The 20,810-nt window shown below is 36.9% G+C and overlaps 1 protein-coding gene across 1 annotated transcript; it reads left to right on the forward strand.

The window, feature by feature from the left end:
* The first annotated feature begins 786 nt into the window (after nucleotides 1-786).
* On the forward strand, nucleotides 787-14,323 carry PRDX4 (peroxiredoxin 4). The gene is made up of 7 exons (XM_063084031.1): nucleotides 787-1,113; nucleotides 4,323-4,440; nucleotides 7,442-7,558; nucleotides 10,037-10,159; nucleotides 10,635-10,765; nucleotides 11,741-11,775; nucleotides 14,215-14,323. Exons 1-7 carry the CDS (start codon nucleotides 873-875, stop codon nucleotides 14,263-14,265), a joined length of 816 nt encoding a protein of 271 aa, XP_062940101.1. The 5' UTR covers nucleotides 787-872; the 3' UTR covers nucleotides 14,266-14,323.
* Nucleotides 14,324-20,810: the final 6,487 nt, after the last annotated feature.

Raw genomic sequence — 20,810 nt, forward strand, 5'->3', positions numbered from 1 at the left:
GGGAGGGGAGTCAGCATGGTTATATTTTAATGCAGAAAATGTGACATCTGGATATAAAATGAAAATAAATGTTAAATGGGGGGGGAGCTGCAATTAGAGGGGAGAATCTTGGCACTGTCCACACAAATCAAGGACAATAACCAGTAAATGTCCATTAGATCTCAAAACTTATTCCTATTGTCTACCTGAAACTTTGTACCCTTGGACCAACATCTGCCCCGTTCCCTCCTTCCCCCCTCACAGCCTCTGGTAACCAGCAGGATAACTATAATCAATAATAATATATTATATATTTCAATATAACTAAGAGTAAATTTCAACTGCCTCACAACAAAAATGATACGTAAACGAAGTGATAGATATGTTAATTAGCTTGATTTAATCATTTCACATATCTTATAAATGTATATAATTAGGATTTGTCAATTAGTAAAAAATTTTAAGTGACTTTTTAAAAAGTCTATTAGAAGTATAAAATGTGGGCCGTTCACTGGCGTATAGGTCAGTTTCAGCTTTTGAGGTGATGGTGGGCGGGGAAGGCAGACTAAGAACACTAACCTGAGGGAGCCGGAGCGCGGGAAGCCGCTTACGCGCCACGCCTTGACGCAGCCGGCCCAGAGTTGGGCGATGCTCACCGCCGAGCCCGCCTCAGAGCGCAGGCGCGAATGCCGGCTGGGGGCGAGGGGGCGGGGCAGTCGCCCACGTGGCGGGGGGCGGGGGAGGCGAGGAATGGGGGAGGTGGTGAGGGGGCGGAGCGGGTCTCACGAGGCCACGCCCCGGTTAAAGCGGGCGTCGTGCACGCGGGTGTAGCTCCCTGGCCGCGGGAGAGGCGGTGCTCGCGCCAGGGGACGTGTTTCTGCACTCGCGTGGTCATGGAGGCGCCGCCGCCGCTTCTAGCCGCGATGACCCTGGCCCCTGGCTGGAGCCGAAGGCTGCTCCTGCCACTGCTGCTGCTCCTGCTGCCGGCCGTGGTTCTGCGGGGCTTGGAGTCAGAGGAGAGGCCTCGGATCCGCGAAGAGGAGTGCCACTTCTACGCGGGTGGACAAGTGTACCCAGGGGAGGCGTCCCGAGTATCGGTAGCAGACCACTCCCTGCACCTAAGCAAAGCCAAGAGTAGGTGGTGCCCGTGCTAAGGGTGGGGGTGGGGAAAGCCCGAACACACTTATACCCTGGTTACGGACACTACCGGGGGGCCTGGGCTTGGGCGGCACCCCCGGGGCTGCCTCGGAGTCCTGGGCCGAGCTGGTTTTCTCCTAGGGGGCGGGGGACGGAGGGGGTTCCAGCTGCGAAGAAGGGGATGGTTTTCACTTATCAGATTTTGGAAGAGGTAGTGGTTACCCCAAAAGCCACAGACGAGGGAAGGAGGATGGCCCTAGTCCCGGGCTTGTAGGCATCGAGGATGTGCAAACAAACACTTCCTCAAACATCGCAAAGTGCCTGCAGCACGTCCCGTCTCTTTTTCCAAGTACTGTTTCAGGGAAGAATACATTGATAGATTGAAATAATCATTCACAGAAAGTTTGATTAGACAGAAAAGTGGCTAAACAAAATGCTCAGGTTGTCAAACGTTTCGTTGTTTTGTTTGTTTGTTTGTTTTGTTACATCTTATAAAGAAGATTATTAAGAACCACTTTCCCAAAACCTGTAAAGTTAGTGGGTATTTTTTGTGTTTCTCAAAAATGAAGAGCCTGTTACAGGGTGTACTTTGGAGGGAAACGGGGTTAAAAGGAGATTGGAAGTAATGCATTTGGGTTGATAATAAACCTCGTGGCAAATTTGTGTCCTGCCATTTTGGCTTTTGATTATTTGCATTTCTGTCCAGTGTACAAAGCTAATGGCCACTTTCGGGAAGGACACGTCAGACTAAGTAAATACTGAGAAAGTTGTAGCCTGATGGATCTGGATGTCAAAAGAAGTTACCAGTGGCTATATAAACTGTCGCTTTTCAGTAACCTGCTTTTCCTGCAGATCATTTGACATTCTGTAGGTGTGTATTTGGCTTTTGTGGCTCAGTTACATCACATTCTGCGACAGTATTCATAGAAAAAAGTAATGAATTTGGAGTTAAATGGGATATTCTTATGACATGATGGGGTGGAAGTAATAAATGAGAAAAACTGTTTTGCCTCCTTAAACATTTGCAGTTCTTTTCTACTGAAAGTTAACTACTTTTGGATTTTCATTTTTAGAAAGCTAGTCTTGCACTTTTAAAATCATAGTATTTCCAAGTCCTGTTGGTTTTACTTGGCTGGGAAGGTACTTTGAAATATGTCAGCAGCCAGTTAAGTGTTTGCTGACGTTACATATATTTCCCATAGGAAACAAATCCACTCCAAAGCTGCTTATGGAAGCCAATAAATGGTAGTAAGGTAGTAGTAATAGCTTTCTTTTTACCAGCAAGCCTTTTCAAATATTAGGTATTTGCTACGTTTCTGTCACATGTAGGCTTATCTAGAATTAAAGATACAAGGACTTTTAGTCATAAAATAAAATATTATGTAGCCATTAAAGCCATATTTTCAAACAATTTTTAGTAATATGAAAAAATGTTCATGATAAATTTACTATTTCCTTAAGAACAGGGAAGAAAAAAAAACGGTGCAACGTGATCCAAATTTGGGTATTTAAAAAGACAAAGACATCAAAATGTTAACAGTAGTTAAATTTATGGGGATTAGGAGAGAGAGGATTTAAATATTCTTTATATTTCTCTGCATTTAGCAAAATCTTTATGTTAATTATATGATTCATATTCAGGACAATTTTTGTTTTTCAACAGATGCAAGGCGTTGCTTTGGGGATTCCATGTATAGAGCTTAGAAAGTAATTGCAGTTCTTAAAGCAAGAACCCAAAATTTCCAAAATCAGTTTTCAGAACAAAATCTATTTTTCATATATGGTTCTCCCGATATGCTAAAATCATTAAGAAATGTTATCGTAATAGATCATTACAATTGAGTAGCATTTTAAGTAATGTACATAAAGCATATATAGCTCAGTACCCTTCTGCTATCTAATTCTCCCTCCTGGCCTTTACTTAATCAGATCAGGCTTATTCATATGAGGTAGGCTGCTGGCTCAAGCTAAGTGATCACATTATATATTAACTTCACAGAGAAATTCATCTTCAGTTTTTCTCTATTTTCACAGTGACCATTAATGCTGGCCGTTATACAAAAGTATAAGCTTTACTTTCTAGGAACTTTGGTCAAACTTGGAAGCAAGTACTGACCTCAGTGTATGTTATAGTTCTGAAAGTATAAGTGTTATCCAAATGTGTGAACAGAGTATGAAGGTACACTGCAGACAGCCCCCACCTTACGATGTTTCGATTTATGATTTTTCAACTTTACAATGAGTTTATCAGGGCACTAGGTGCATTTTTGACTTACAATGATTTTATCAGGACATAGCCCCATGGTAAGTTGAGCATCTGTATAATCAAGGTGTGTTGGCTAGAATTACAGTACGCCCTTACAAGAGAGCAGCATAAACTGTTCATTTTCCATTATGTCACTTGAAACCTGTTCAAGGGGGGTCTCTTCAAAGCCCTCTAGGAAAATTATCCTATGGTCTGGGATTATACGCTTATGGCTTGACATATTTGCAGATTTCTCCTCCTTGAGTGCAGCAGGTCCTCCATGTGTATGTGAGAAGCTGGACAAACTAATTTAAATTAGTACATCTGGAAGACTGCATTAGAGAAAGGAAAATCTAATTATTTGAAATATAGAAAGTTGATAACTTGGAGGAGCTATAGTGAAGTATCCAGTAGGATTTAGTGCAGGGATGGAAGGTAGGGGGTCTATGAGCATGAATAGAAAAAAAGTCTGTATTTTCACTAACCCCTAACCGAAATTTAGTATTTCCCTCTATTATAAACATCAGCAACAAACCACACTAGCTTATCTGTACTCACTTGTACCTGTCACCAATAGGATCACAGATATTTTCATGCTACGTTATGGTTATTACAGGTATCCTGAAACATCATCTACACTTGTTATTTTAGTTATTAGATCACTGCTAGATGTTGCAGTTTTAAAGTTAATAAAAGAGCACGTATATTACTATATCACCAATTTGTTTTTTCATATTTTGATAATTGCACTTCAATGTAATTGGTTTCCTTTGTAATTCTATATATTTATTTTATGCATTTAATAACACTATTCAAAGAACTCTGTAAGCTTCACCAGACTGCCAAACAAGTCCAAAGGTTTAGAAGCCCTGATTTTTACTGATTTTTTTTTAAAGATGTCCTTCTGCCATTCCACCAACTTTCTCAGTGTTATGGAATGTGATGTCTTTTTCTTTCTTAGTTTCGAAGCCAGCACCTTATTGGGAAGGAACAGCTGTGATAAATGGAGAATTTAAGGAGCTCAAGTTAACTGATTATCGTGGGAAATACTTGGTATTTTTCTTCTACCCACTTGATTTGTAAGTAATATGTGTAAACGGCAGCCAGTAAAACCTCAGTCTTAATATTTTTTCTAGAACATAAAATAGAAATTATTTTGTTCAGCTCTTGGTTCTTAAAGTTAAGCTGAGATGAGGAATTTATTCAAAAAGGTAACATCTACTGTATATTTTAGAGTAATAACCCATTGACCTTAATACTTTATACTTACATTTACATGATTGTGTTATCATAGTGGAATAATTAGCTTAACGAAAATATATTCATTAAGCTCTACCTACTAAGGCAAGAAAATGGACTGATAATATTTTATAAAACATTTAAAGAAAAACTTATGCCATAATTCTGTTTAATGTATCTCTTTTAGCTAGAAAATTAATTAACCCTTTTCTCTAGTGGTACAATTTAACTATGGCTTTGCCATTTTTATTCTTTGCTGCACCTGTTGCTTTCCTGGAATCTGAACATTTTCCTGAAAGTATTGTATACTGCATAAGGAATAATACCTATTAATATAAGTTAATGGGTATTGTGGGGGGTTTTTTTCTTTAACTCTGTGACAGTGAGCATTTTTGTAGATGGTCAGAAAGTAGACACAGAGTAAATACTCTTATACGTTAATCACATCGAGTATTTAATTATTTTGAAAAATACTATTTTAAGCGTTTTCCAAATCCTATGAAAATGAAAAGAGGCCAGAAAGAGAGTTATACCAACTTTTATCTTTTTTCTGTTTGAACTTTTTGGTTACAAAAAGTAGATGGAAGATTCCTCTGTCTTTGCCACTGTGCCTTTTTCCATTAGAACTAATTTAGAACTATGTAGAAAAAATTTAAACTTGCAGGGAGGGTATATTTAAGCTAATTTCTATAGGTTGTTTCGAGACCCAGGTCAGCAAACTTTTTCTGCAGAGGGCCACATAGTAAATATTTTAGTTTTGTGGTGATCTGTGGGCAGCTACTCAACTTTACTATTGTAGCACGAAAACAGACAATACATAAACAAATGAATGTTACTCTGTTCCATTGAAACTTTATCTACAAAAAAAAAAAAATAGGCTGGATTTGGCCTGTGCATCAAAGTTTGCCAACCCCTGCTCTAAGCCAAATAGGAAGAATTCTCATAAAAGTTAGTACATTGAGACTAAAACAAGTTATGAATCTGCATAATACAGTCTTTTAAATTAGTAAGAACTTGCTTCTTTCTGATCAATGTGCACTGTGGCTTGACGAACTAAAAAATATAATACTTAATTTCTAATAGAAATCTTGATATAAAAAATGATAGGCCTTCTAAATGTGTTGTTATAAAACCAGAAAGTGAACATGTATATTAAATATTTATAATACTAACTCTGAATTTTTTTTTTTTTTTTTGTGACCGGTAAGGGGATCGCAACCCTTGGCATGGTGTCACCCGCACCGCAGGCGCTCAGCCAGTGAGCGCAGCGGCCTCGGCACTCCCAGTGCCACTGCACTCCCAGTGCCGCACTCTCCCGAGTGAGCCACGGGGTCGGCCCCTAACCCTGAATTTTGAAATTAGGCTAACAAAACAGAAAAGTATGCTGCTCAGTATTTCCTCAGTGTTACTTAAAATTCCATAATGAATAAGACATATCTAATTAGAGGATGGTATTAGCAGTGGTCTTCTAGGGCAGCTAAGATAGCTTCTTCCTGTTGTTTCCATGTAAGGCTGGACTGGGCCTGGTTGGAGAAGGAAGAATTCTGGGACATTTGCCACATGTTTGCAAGGAGGAAAGTCACAAACATAACCCTTCACTCTTCTGCCAGAACTTTTTCTCTGTCTTCACTAAAAAGTTGGGCAAATGTGTCTCTAGGTAACATTTCTTAGGATAATAGGAAGGAAGGCAGAGGCTGACTGTTCCTACCCTTTAGAAAATATTAAAAATACATATTATAGCCCAGGTTTCCAGGGACATAATCCTAGATTAGAACTCTCTGCTGGCACATAGCAGTGTTGGCAGTGCTGTAGTTGAACTGAAGCATTTAAAAATCCTGTATCAGGCTGTGGTAGGAACTTGTCCCCTAAGTCTGTTTTTCAAGCTTTTTTGATCATGATCCACAGTGGGAAATATATTTTTCATTGCCACCCAGTCCACATACACATATATAGGGTAACATTCAGTTTGTATGCCAGCACAGCCATGCTCATCATTAAAATACTGAAAAACTTGCATACCAGGTGGTAAATAGTCACTTTCCCAACCTCTTCCCCAAGTTGCCCCTACTACCTGGTTCCTTTCAGAAACCTTCAGAGCTAAAGCCGGCTTTGGGTTAAGGTTGTTAAATATTTTGAATAACACTGCTGAACGCAGACACATATATGCATTTATATATATATATGTTTAACTTACCCTTACTATGTACAATGTATTCTCATATTTTCTATTCTTTTTCACTTTTTTAAAATGTTGGTTGGAACTCACTAAATTGTTTTAAGAAGTCCCTACCACTGTTTGAAAAATACTGCCCTAGGTAATATTCCCTAAACATGCCCTTCTGACAACATGAGGGTATTAAGGTATAAAATTCCTGGCTGCACAGGACTGGGAGACAAGGTGGAAGAGGGGCTTATCAAGAAAGAGGGAGGGGAGGACTGGAGAACATTGCTTCATCTCAAAAATACAGACAGATGCATCTAGCTAATAAGGTTGGTATAGGAATGTGAAAAAATAGTGAAGTTATGTAAAATTTGTATACATCCTTTGAAAGCTGTAAAGCTACCATAAGGGAAAAGGGAACATTGGTTGACCACTGATCCATTGAGTTGTAAGAAGAAGAAACTTTATTGAGATGTAATTGGGAACTCTAACATACATTTCTTTATTAAGTATTTGATCAAATGACAATTTTTTAGACTACTCCATCTTGAGAGGTTTCATATATAAAATTGTTCTTAATGTGCAATTTTATATACTAATGGCGTTTTTAGAAATTAAGTCACTTGAAAATTGAGATATATGCTGAATCGCAGTTTTGTTTTTTGTTTTTTACCTTTCAGCACGTTTGTGTGTCCAACTGAAATTATCGCTTTTGGTGACAGAATTGAAGAATTCAGATCTATAAATACTGAAGTGGTAGCATGCTCTGTCGATTCACAGTTTACCCATTTGGCCTGGTCAGTATCTAACACTTATATTTGTAGGAAAAAAGAATGGATAACTCTTAACATGATAGAAATATAGTCATTTATCTGAGAGTAATACAATGAGCTTGTAGTTCAATGAAGTTATGGTAAAAATGCTTAAGGATTTTATAGGACATTTCAAAATTGGGGGGAAAAGTGATTTCCATAGCAAAAATCACTGAATTGTATGATTATTTTATGATAACCTTATCCTGGAGAAAAAATCTTTAAAATATACCATTTCTCTGTTACACAGATGTCTAGTATGGTAAGTCGAACTCATAATAGTTTTTATGATTTTCAAGAAGCAATAATTTTTAAAAATTTCAAAGTACTTAAAAATTCATTAATCATGAAAAGATGTTCTGCCTAATTAGTTGCAAATTATTGCAAATTAAAATGAGATGCCATTTTTCCATGTCTGATTGGCCAAGATTTAAGAGATTGAAAAAATTCGTTCAGCGTTGACAAAGATGTGAAGAAATGGCATTGACACAGTTGGTTTAGCATTTCAGGAGATCAGTTAGGCATTGTGTCTCAATATTTGAAATGTACTTGTTGATGTGAGTTTTTAATAGTGTCCACAATTTTGCACAGGAAATTTTGTGTACAATTAAGGTCATTCAGAATTATTTTAGTTTCAAAACTTAATATTCATTAAAGTTACAAATTCAAGTCACAAGTTTTTCTCCATTTACAATTACATATATACATACATGTGTGTATATAACAAATTTTAATTGGTTGGAGACCTAAAATTTAATTAATTACATTCCCTTAAGAAATTAATCCGCTGGCTGGTTAGCTCAGTTGGTTAGAGCATAGCCTTGTAACGCTAAGGTCAAGGGTTCAGATCCCCATACCGGCCAGCTGCCAAAAATAAAAATAAACAAAAAACAAAAAGAAATGAATGCCCTTGAGTATTTTTAAATGCAGTTATATAGTTAACATTTTATTTCCTTGTCGAGTATCTCAATTTTCAGACAGACCTTCCCAAGTACTTCTAATATGCCAAATTCTCTTAAGCATTATAAATTACTTAATATACAAATATATACTGATTATCAAAAATACTAAAATTATAGGCTTAATTTACTTCATCATTTCTATGGTAATTCTCAATCTTCCTAGGATCAAAACACATAATCACTAAGGAAAAAGTTACAGCATCTCAACTAATTTGGGATTGTTTTCCCAAGGAAATCTGAGAAATATGTTCTCAGCTGGATAGGTTTCATATCATCTAGAGATTTCTCTTTTTTTTAATTTATTTTTTATTGAAACATAGTTGCAATTAACCAGAGATTTCTGTTTGGATGTCACAAATCAGGCTGCAGACATCTGGAGCAGTATCTCTCTGTTTTCTAGCTGCTATGTCAGTGCCCTCTTATTGGGGCACTAGCCCACATCCCCTGGTTTCAAGTTACAGAATACTTAAGTCTGAAGACTAATGCATCTGAGATTATAACTAACTCCCTTCCCTGCTCCAAGTGGAGTTTGCATTTCTTTCTCAGAATATTAAAATGTCACCTAGTTGCATCCTGCCTCTCTCTCCAGGCTTTGTCCTGTGATCACATTCTAAGGTTATGCTTATGACAGTGCATATCCTTTGACCTGTCAATTCCATTTCTAGAAATTAATCAGACAAGTGTACAAAGATGAGAATACAAGGATATTTCTTTTTTTTTTCTCAGAACTATATAGAAATTTTATTTTATTTTTTTTTCTGTTTCTTCTTTTTTTTATTTTATTTTTTTTTTTTTTCGATATACATTGTGGCTGATTATTGCTCCCCATCACCAAAACCTCCCTCCCTCCTCCCTCCCCCCTCCCCCCAACAATGTCTTTTCTGTTTGCTTGTCATATCAACTTCAAGTAATTGTTGTTATATCTTCTTCCCCCCCCCCCCCGGTTTTGTGTGTGTGTGTGTGTGTGTGTGTGTGTGTGAATTTATATATTAATTTTTAGCTCCCACCAATAAGTGAAAACATGTGGTATTTCTCTTTCTGTGCCTGACTTGTTTCACTTAATATAATTCTCTCAAGGTCCATCCATGTTGTTGCAAATGGCAGTATTTCATTCGTTTTTATAGCTGAGTAGTATTCCATTGTGTAGATGTACCACATTTTCCGTATCCACTCATCTGATGATGGACATTTGGTACAAGGATATTTCTAATAGTGTTTATAAAAGCAAAAAAAAGGAACGTTTAAATGTCTATCAGTAGAGATTAGTAAAATATAGTATGTCTGTACATTAAAACGTATTGCATATATATCCATATTTAGTGTTTAAAGGATATGAATATATTGTTAAGTGGGGGGAAAAGGCAAGAAAATAGGAAGTATGTTAGCTTGTTTTTGTTAGAGAAAAGAATGTGTGAATGTGCATATGCAGCGAAAGAGTGCTGACTGTTTTAATATATACCATTTACTTAGCTCTGACAGGTAAGTGTTGTGTTTGTTACAGGATTAATACTCCTCGGAGACAAGGAGGACTTGGGCCAATAAGGATTCCACTTCTTTCAGATCTGACCCATCAGATCTCAAAGGACTATGGCGTATATCTAGAGGACTCAGGCCACACTCTTAGGTACCTTTCAGTAGTTTTACATTATGACAAATCCAAGTATATTTATAATCCTCCTTAAAACAGATGTTATTTATGAGTTAAAAGATACAATTGTGAGTACCCTACTTAAACTATGTTAGAGTCATAAAGTGTTAGAGCTGGAAGATTAGAAGTCTTTGAGCAGTGCTGTCATTTTGCAGATAAAACAGTCCAATTCATAGAGTCCCATGAAGTTAGCCAAAGTTATACCATTAGTTAACGGCAGAGCCCAGACTTGAATCCAGGTCCTCCACTTCCTTGTCCATTTCTTTTTCCCAAACTGACTCAGTAATGTTTTTTCCTAAATATGAGTGTACCTCAAGAAGTTCACTGAAAGATTCATATTATCTTTTAATTTTGTTTTTCCATGAACTTCTTGAAGTACCCTCATACAAATACCAGCCAGCTGCCCCCCTCTGCAAAAAGTAACAACCTCTGCTATTCTTGTGTTTTACAGAGGTCTCTTCATTATTGATGACAAGGGAATCCTGAGACAGATTACTCTGAATGACCTGCCTGTGGGTAGATCAGTGGATGAGACACTACGTTTGGTTCAAGCATTCCAGTACACCGACAAACACGGAGAAGGTACCCTTCTGTTCTAATCTTTTGATTTTTTAGTTTGAGAGAGAGCAGCATAATCAGTTTGGTTTCTTATCCTAAAAGTAATTTGGATGGTTCCAAAGTTTTCTGATTGTTTTCAAATTATCAGCAGATCTTTTTAGCAGACGAAATTATTATTTAAAGTGCTTTTTACAAAATATCACTATATATTCTGCTTACTGAATAAGATATAAAAATATTCATTATTTGCATAGTCTTTTTTAATAAACTCAAAGAGAAAAGTTTTTGTTACTGCAGTTTTTCAAATTATGTTTCTATAAACTTAAAATGTGCCAATCTAGCATCATTTAGTAATGTAGGTCTTATTTGCATGTTTATATTATTGGATTTAGCTGCTTAAATAATGTAATCCCCAGGGTTGTTCAGAATCATACTGGTAATCTGTCAGTTCATCCTTTCACTCCAAGTTTTAGCGGCAACTAAATGGAAAAAGTCAGACTTTAATAAAGTTGGAAACTTTGGAAATCTGGTGAACTGGAAGGTCTGGGCATGGCAAAAATTCCTCTGAGTTTACACAAACTTCAGTAAGCTTGTCTGCGACACATCATGCAGTATTTTGTACTGATGCCATGATTTTCTGTTTGTCAAAAGAAACTTTAGAATGCATCCTGATTCAGGAACTGGGTTACATTTTTAAAAGGAATATATAATGTGTTCTGTTTTATCAGAGTGACATTCAATATGGTTTCTTATATCATAAATGTAACTAAACATAATTGGTAAAAATGAAATAGAGTACTTGCCTGCTGCTAAGCTCCATGACTAAAATTCCTTGGTGCAAGCAGACAAACTAACAGAAGTGCTCGGTGGTCTAGAAATGTTCTTATTAACATATCCTATTAATTCAGCTTCATATGGAAACAGAAAAAAATCAGGAGTTGCTGAAGAGAATTGAACTCTGTTTTTAAACTTCCTTTTGCCCATTTTTGTTCCTTTTAGTCTGCCCTGCTGGCTGGAAACCTGGTAGTGAAACAGTAAGTCATATTGATTTTTCTGTTAAAGGGATAGCTGGAGCCAAAAAACAAAAGCCAACCTTAGGATAATCTTTCCTTATAATAGAACTGTCTTGGTTTTTGTAAATAAAGTAAACATTGCTAAGCAGGGATCATAGAATACAGACAGGAAGAATAGCTGAAACTGGAGAAAACAGAATATGGGGCTTAATGCTGTGAATTTTAAAGCCAAGTATCCAGAGAAATATACCATTCAAAATCAAAAACAAAGGGCAGAGTGGAGACATGTAGAATAAATTCAGCAGTCTTAGAGGTCATGTATGGATTCTTCCTATATTGTGAGCAAAGAAAACAGTCACAAGCAAAACCTTTCTATATGTAGTAAAAAGCTTTTGAGAAAATCTGGGTTCATTAACACTGAAGCTAAAGATTCTCTCCTTGTGATTGGAAGAAAGAAAAGATTGAAGCAGGTACATTCTTTCATTTAGGGAGGCTGAATAATTTATAGACAATCCCTGAAGTAGTCTCTGGCCAAAATACAATTTGGAAACTTGCTTGAAACTTTTTTTAAATAACATATTTATCTTCTAAAAGTCAGGAATTTTTCACAAACTGTAGTTAGGAAATTGAAAACTACTGAAGCATTAGAGGAAGAAATCATTATCTTAGGATAATAGAAAAATACAGACTCTTAAGACTTTCTTCCTTAACAAATCCAAACAAACAAACAAACAAAAAAAGCAAAGTACCATTAGCCATAGAGGTAGAAAGTTACTCTCTGACTTCAGGTGTGCCCACTTTCTATTCTCTGAACACACTAAGCTGGTTCCTGCCTCAGGGCCTTTGCCCTTGTTCTCTCCGCATTGCTGTCTGCATGACGGCTCCCTCATTTCACTCACGTTTCAGCTCAAATGTCACCTTAGAAGTCTTTCCTCACCACTTTATCTCCACTACAGACACTATCCCATCAACGTATTTTTAAAAGGATTTACCAGTCTAAAATTAGAATTAGAATATAACTCCAAGGGCAAGGACCTTGGCTGTGTTGTTCACTAATAAATACTGTCTGGCTGTCGTAATAGTTGAATACTTGCCGTATAGCAGGTGCTCAATAAATGTCAGTTGAAAGAATGACCAACACATAAATATATACAATTGTTACTTGTCAATTAAAAATAAAATAAAAAAGAATGACCAAACACAGTATGTGATAATACGTGCGCATTTTTCTGGAGGGAGAGGCCATAGTTTTGACCAGAAAGCGGCTATGTGGCCCCCAAAAGTTAGTCAAGTGGATAGTCAGCATGTTTTCTGAAATGTACAGTACTCATCCTGTAATACCCTTCATAGTTAATTTGAACTTCTTGGGAGCTCTCACTGATCTCTCGGGACCTGGGTACTTAGACATGTCTGTGATTGGTGGCTGTGGTATTCATCAGTCACAGTTGATTGTGCTACACCTCCGGGGGGAAGCGCCCCCCTACCTTGAAGACCTATCCAGAAATGCTTTTTAAGGCATCTTAAGCTACTTTTTAAGCCAGCAGCTTCTGATTCATATTTCTGTCTGTAAACTTCACAATCAATAAATGTTTAGTAACCTGATGACTAATTTATAATTTAAAGTATCTAGTGCTCAAAGTACCTTACCTTCAAATCCCCTTTGAGATCCATCAGATTTATGTAGAGATAAGTAAGTTGGTATAGTAACATTAACTTTGACCTCAAAGGAAAAGCTGTTTCACAAACCCATCAGAAACTGGTTCAAAGTCAGTGAATTATGGTGATTACAATTAGGTTATTTTTTATATCTAAAGACAGATGTACTTTACCTATAACTAGCAAGTAACATAGTTAATGCGAGATCAAATTATATTGGAAAAAATTTTTTAAGTTTATAACAGGTTTCAAAATACTCTTGGAGGGAGCACTTTTTCTTTCAGAATATTTATTCATTGACTAGTTATTGAAGTTAATGCTTGATGTTGTGTTTGAGGGTTTTTTTTTTTATTACTTGCAGTTTGAAATTAAAAAGTTGTATTCTAAGCCTCCAAAAAATTCATTTGGTAAACCCTTAGTGAACACACTGCTGCCCCCTTTTCAGGGTATTGTGGCATAACATCATTTAATAGCAAATGATTTTTAAAATATATTAACATCTGTAGCCACGCTCTCAATGTGTTTGATTTAATTAGATCAAACCTGAAGATGCCATGAAAGCCTGGTGGCCGAGAGAAGAGCTGTAAGTAAATTTTGGGGTGCTTGAGTACAGATGTTAATTTATTAACAAATAAATTATTTGCCTTTCGGGATAGCTGAGAGTAGTAGGCAGGACAAATCCTGTATACAAAAGTAATCTTTATATCTTCTTTTGTCAAGAGACAGGCAGCTAATGTCAGACTACTAATGACATCCTTTGGCTTTTAAAATTAATAATTTTGCTTTTTTGTTTTGTTATAACAGATAATCCCAGATCCAGCTGGAAAACTGAAGTATTTTGATAAACTAAATTGAAAAATACTTCAAGTCATGATGTTTGAGAGTTCTCAATAAAGTTCACCATTCATTACCACATTGTGTTACAGTAGTAATTTCTTGGAGAATATAAAAATCCATGTCACGATCCAAAGATATTTAGTTCAAGTTAGACACTGATGTTAAAAGACAAGCAGTTATTCTCTACTATTTCAAAGTAAGAATTGTCAGATTGAATCAAACTAAAAACAGCAGTAATAACTAACATTTATGGAGTGCACGCCATGTGCCAGGCTTTGTGTTAGCAGGTTAGGTGTGTTATTTCATTGAATCCTCACAGCAACTCTTATTTAGATCAGATAAATTACCAAAGTCACAAAGCTAGCCAGCAAAGGCTAAAATATCAGACTCTGAACCCAGACAGGCTAATTCTAGTTTCTGAGCTCTTAACACTCCACCGTGGCTCACCTCTCCATGCCTTTGAGGGTAGCAGTAAAGAACAGGTTTGTGAGCATAGTCACCTTCCACTTACCCCATAGCTCACTGTTCTGTAATAACATAAAGCCCTTTGTCCCCCCTTTTCTCTAAATTCACATTTTCAACTTGTACCAGATTTATAAGTAACAAGTTACATGTTTATAGTTTAACAAATAAAAGTTGAATCCCTAAATATATGTAGCTAGCTCTTAACAAATGGCCATATACAAAGCTGCTTCATATTTAGTTTTAAATAGCAAAGCAACTTTTACCAATCCCATTACTAACATAACATAATTTTGGCATAATGTACATTTATGTAAAATGCTAAAAATATATTTTAAAAGATCTGCCTCCCTGAAGCAGCTTACAGTTTTTTAATTAACATTTAAAAGCCAACTCAAATACCCAAATTCATCTAAATCATGCATTTGTTCATATAGAAAATATTTTATTACCTACACATGTGCAAGGTACTTTGCTAGGCAATAGGAATAAAAGATATGACACAATCCCTTCCCTCAAGAAGCCCACAGTCGTATAAACCCCCAGGCTTATAAATGAAATCAGCATGTTGCAATACAATGTAATAAGTGCTGAAAACCCCAACACCTGTAGAGGCTCTAAGGCAAGCAAGAGCAGCTAAAAGGAAAGACAGGCTGAGGAAAGGTTTCACGGGGCTGGGGGGGTTGCCCATTTCCTGTTTCTCCACTGAAGGCCATATCACCTGCAAGTAGTCCTTACCAAAAAAATACAGTACTTGTGGCCCAACCTCAAGAGACAAAGCACTGACTGGTCTTCCTCTCTCACAATTATCTACTTGGAAATGGCACATACTTTAGAGTTGATTGGCTAGGGTCAGGGGTCCGGTGTGTAGCCAGGGCTAGACGGAAGTTAAGAATAGAATCTGTGGTCTTCATTTCGTTAACGTCAAGCTCTGGCCATTTGTACAACTTGGCTGTGACATCAGAAACAGGATTTGCAATTTTTCTTTTTTTTTTTTTTTTTTTTTTTGTCTTTTTTGTGTCCAGCACTCAGCCAGTGAGCGCACCGGTCATTCCCATATAGGATCCGAACCCGCGGCGGGAGCGTCGCTGCGCTCCCAGCGCCGCACTCTCCCAAGTGCGCCACGGGCTCGGCCCTGCAATTTTTCTTTTAAAGGGAGTATACTGCACTGTAGTCCACAGGCCACAAGATGGCACCCATCTCACAGAAATCAAACAGCAACTTGCTTAGTCCTGAGGCCCCCCTTTCAGGCTAAACTAAGAGCAACAACTTGCTCTCAGATGATTTTTTTACAAATCTAATTTTTTTTAATGAAAAACAACTTGAAAATTCAACAATTCAAACATAAGTACAACTCAAGAGGGTATCTTAATATGTACTAAATGTACTCCTTCCATCCATGATGAAAGGTCAAACTTTTTGACCATGACCCAGTTGGAACTACATTTTATACTGTGACCTAGTATGCACACAGATGTATGTACCATGCACATACATAACAAGTGTCACACGACACTTACCATTACTATGCATGATGCATCTTATTTTGTTTTTTTAATGTTTACAGCCCACTAAATTTTATGACCCACTCATTTCAAACCCATAGCCTGAAAATAAACATATGCACATTTTTTTACAAATATATATACACATATATATATTAAATGTATAAAATCAGGATACCACAATGCCTGGTATATCAATACCTTTTCACGTGTAATTTTCATTTTACTTCCATTATGGTTTTGTTCATTTGTTTTACTATTGACTCTTTTAAAGGTACAGAATTTCTCTGACAAAACCCAAAATTTCTCTACGCTTTCTTTGGTGATTATAATCCTTTCTCTCTGGGGATTAATTCCTCGATGTCTCTGGTTTACTAAGTGGTTTTCATAAGGGCTTGTTTTATTCAGGCTCCAATTTTTTTAGCATATACATCTTAAATGGGATTTTATTTTTAAGATGATATGTAACATATTCATAAAAATATTTCACTAACTGAACAGCTGAATCATGTGAAGGAAGAATACAGGCCTAAATCAGAGACTCTGGAGAGAGAAAAAGGTACCCCCTCCTTCTGTAGGGGAGGAAACAAGACCTGTAGAGATTAATCCTCCACCCACCTCCCAGAGCTAGCTGGTTGCAAAGGTAGGTGAGACACCACAGGGTAGACATTCAGGCCGGCACCACTTCTCACACGTTACTCTGACTACCCAGAAACCCACACACTGGATCAAAGGACCCCCAAATCCACCTCAGATTGATTCCCTTAAATCCAAATAATCTCATGACACAACAGTTTCATCGAGAAGTAGTGTGATTAGTCAAGGACCCCTGAACCCATTTTTGAACTTTCCAAATCCCTACCTTTAAATTTTTCTTTCCTGTTACCTATGTTACAATACATTCATTATTTGTTGGCAAGGGAAGGGAAAGAAAACATTCACAAGTTAATTTAGAGAGTCAATCATAACTGTAACAAAAGTTTTATCCCAAGAGGGAATTAAAACAAATGCTGAAAATATTTCAGCCATCCTCTCATTTGGTTAAGACCCCACTGCATTGATATATACGTATATGGAATTCTTTTTTTTAATGTTCATCATAACAGCTGAGAAAATATGTAAAAAATATGGCAAAGAACCAAGATTCTAGACCTACTCTGGGCCTATCCCATTTATATACTGTTACACAGTGGGCTTTGGGAAGTTACTTTCCCTCTCTAAGCCTCAGTTTCCTCACCTGCAAAATGTGGGTAATAATGGTATTGACTTCAAAGAGTTACTGTAATAATTAAATGAGAGAATACATTTTAATGTCATTAAACAGTGCCTGACATATAGTAAAAATCCAATGTGTTAGCCATACATAAAATTTTGTGATTACATCTTGTAACTGATTTTTTGCCAAGTTTATGCCACACTTCATCACTAACATACAAGTTGCCATGAGGTTCTGTAACCAAATAAAGAATCCCTAATTCCTTCCAAATGTTTTCATGCTAAAGCATAAAGCATTATTGAATTTTAGCTTTAAGCTCCTGCCCAGAAACTGAAATCAGTAACACAACCTCGTATTCTCTGTATCAAAATGGAGGCAAATATCTTATAAACTAAACTTTACCATCCTCCTGGTGTTCCTTTCACCTCCCTCTTTTCGTCTGTAAAGACGGTCATAATGCTAAAAGATTATTATTCAGAATTTGTGGTAAAGGTAAATGCACTGTTACAAGTTAACATTGTATAAATTATCAGCAGTGACAGCAAGCAATTATACTCCTGCTAAAAAGCAAGACTGCCAACCCTTAAAAGCTGGAAAGATCAGTCAGATCTAAAATGTCATCCGAAATTTGGTTTTAAGAAACATAATACTAATATTTGATTCTTCATAGGAAAAGAGGGCATAACAACTTACTCCTTGCGTAATATATTAGACTGCCTTTTCATGTTACAAAATAGAAATATAGAGTATGTTCCCAGCTTTGTAAAAGTTGTAATAGTTCCTAGTGTGTTTGATTTGTTCATAGGTATTTTTTTTTTTAAAATGGGCCCATGGTCAAATAGGTTTCACAAAAGCTGATTTTAAAAAGTGAAGAAGTTTTTTTATGGCCCTATTTTCAGTCTTTCATAAGCTAATATGCATTATAAAATACCCAAGGAGGGTTACACCATACAGTGTTTCCCAATATTACTTGTCAATAAGACCTTTATAAAAGAGCACCTCACTAGCACCAGTGAGGAATTCACCCAGGAAAGACAAATGGATACTTGAAATTACTTAGCCCTTGCCATCTAGCCCAAGATACCATCACTTTTTTTGAAAAGTGAAACTTTTTTCGAAACTTTTTTCTTAGCAACCTCTCAATCAACAATGTCGATGTAAAAAGGTGGGGCCTTTTCCCAGTACTAATCCTCCTCAACTTCAGTGACACCATTCATAATTCCTTCCATGAAAATGGCTTTGAGAGGAAGAATGGTGTGGTTAAGACCTGGGGATTTGTCTGGCTGCTCTTAGAGCCCTTGAGCCACCATTTAAGAAATCCAGCCAGCCTGCTACACAGCCCCCACTCATTCCAGCCACCCCAGCTGAGGCACCAGATGTCCCAGCCCAGACGGGATCCCAGCTGGACTCCCAGCTGAACACAGCCAAGTGAGTGACCCCAGCCAATGCCACATGGAGCAGAAGAACCTCCCATGTGATCCCAGCCATCCCACAGAATTAAATATATCCTTAGAAAGATAAACTGCACAAATTCATCAAAAAGAAAAATAAAATATTGGAATCCCAGGTGAGTGGGGTAAAAATTTAAGTTCTTCAGGAATAGAGCACCATGGAGCTCCTGTTGGAGCTCTATTCCAAGAGATGAGAGAAAGCAGATCACACCAGAGAGAATGCAGGTACCAAAGGGAATATGTAGACAAAGAGTTTTCCGGTTTCAACAGAAAGATCCACAACATCACAGGAACATGCCCAACATAGTGTAAAGCATACTAGAGTGAAGTAAACTCTTCTAAAGAAACCAGTGATAAAGACACCATCCTCAAAGACTGCACATTGCAGAAATATCTAAGCAAAAACTAAGAACTTGGCAATAAATGCCTGAAGTAAAATTAGGACCTCAGCACAGACTATTAAATACAAAACAACGTCCAACCCATGTTAGGAAGCTCCATGCTGGACCCTCAGCAGTACTGGTACTGGTTAAAAGTTCTCATCTATTCCTTAAGGAAGAGGGACAGATGACTAATAAGCCAGAACCTACTGTATATCCTTTATAGTTTGCTTCATTTCCTCTTCTTAAAGTCCTGTATTAAAAATAAAGACCTATAGTTCTTATAAGTACCTGCATCGGTGGATAACAGATTTGGGGTTAAGATTCTGATATCCAAAACTACTTGAACAATTTAATTAAAAAGACAATAATGAGTTGAAATCCAATCTCAGTAGAATTCAAACAAAGGCAATTAACAAATGTCATTTTTTACCTAGCAAAATAGCAAAGATGATTTCACAAGGTAAGATAAAATTTGGCGAAGTTTAGGGAAACTGCTGATGAGTAAGTGAATGTGTGCAACTGTTCTGCAGGGTTATGTGAAATGCATATTCAAAGCCTCCAACATGTGCATACTATGTGACCTAGATGGCTCACTTGCCTACATTTTTCCCAAGGAAGCACTTTAGGGATCAAATGTTTTAGGTATTTAGGATATTTACTGCAACACTGTTTATAATACCAAAATATGTTTAGAAAAAGCTTTCATATACAACAAATGGTTAAATATAGAATGTATAATCTATACAATAGCACACAGTAAGTCTCTTAACTGAACTCCACTTAACACATTCACAAAACTCTCCAGGGCCCTTCCCTTCCCATTAGCCACCTGGCCCCACCTGTCCCTACATCATAGGTAGATATGCAAGATGCTGTATTGAAGGGCCAGTAAATCTCAGGGTGGTAGTACAGCATGAAGAGTCAAGCTACCATATATTTAACTTATGTTTAATTCTGTAAGTTAAATCTGCATGCCCACAAGAGATAGTTGTGTTTGTTCCCATGACTATTTATGCCCAAGGTAATTGTTGATATTAACTGTGATTCAATAAATATTATATAAACTAATATAAAATTTTTTAAGAAAGGCATTCCAGCTAATTCCAAGGCAGAGCCAAATTTGTGACCACTGATCTAGAACCCACACTAAAGACTGCTTCCTTCTTGGAAGGATCTTTTTCAGAGATTAATTTTTTCTTCTATGTAGCCTGTTTTTTACCTCTCCTAAATTTGATCAAGTTCCCCTCCCATCAAGGAAGAAACTGTCTTGGCTGAAGATTAATGATTGAATGCCTCCCTCTGTGTTCCTAGGTGACACATACACACACACACAAAAAAAGTTCATGGAAAAATAGAATTAAACAATTCTATCAAACAATAATATGAATCTTTCCATTAACTGTTTGAAGTACCCTCATATCAGCTCATTTATAGCTAATAAAGTTCGTGTGTCAAGTGCTGAGGATAGTGCCTACCTAGCAAATGGCAAGTGCTCTGTAAGCATAAGCTGCTATTCTGATTATTGTTCCTGTTTTTTAATCAGATA

The sequence above is a fragment of the Cynocephalus volans genome, chromosome X (assembly GCF_027409185.1).
Source record: "Cynocephalus volans isolate mCynVol1 chromosome X, mCynVol1.pri, whole genome shotgun sequence".
NCBI lineage: Eukaryota > Metazoa > Chordata > Mammalia > Dermoptera > Cynocephalidae > Cynocephalus > Cynocephalus volans.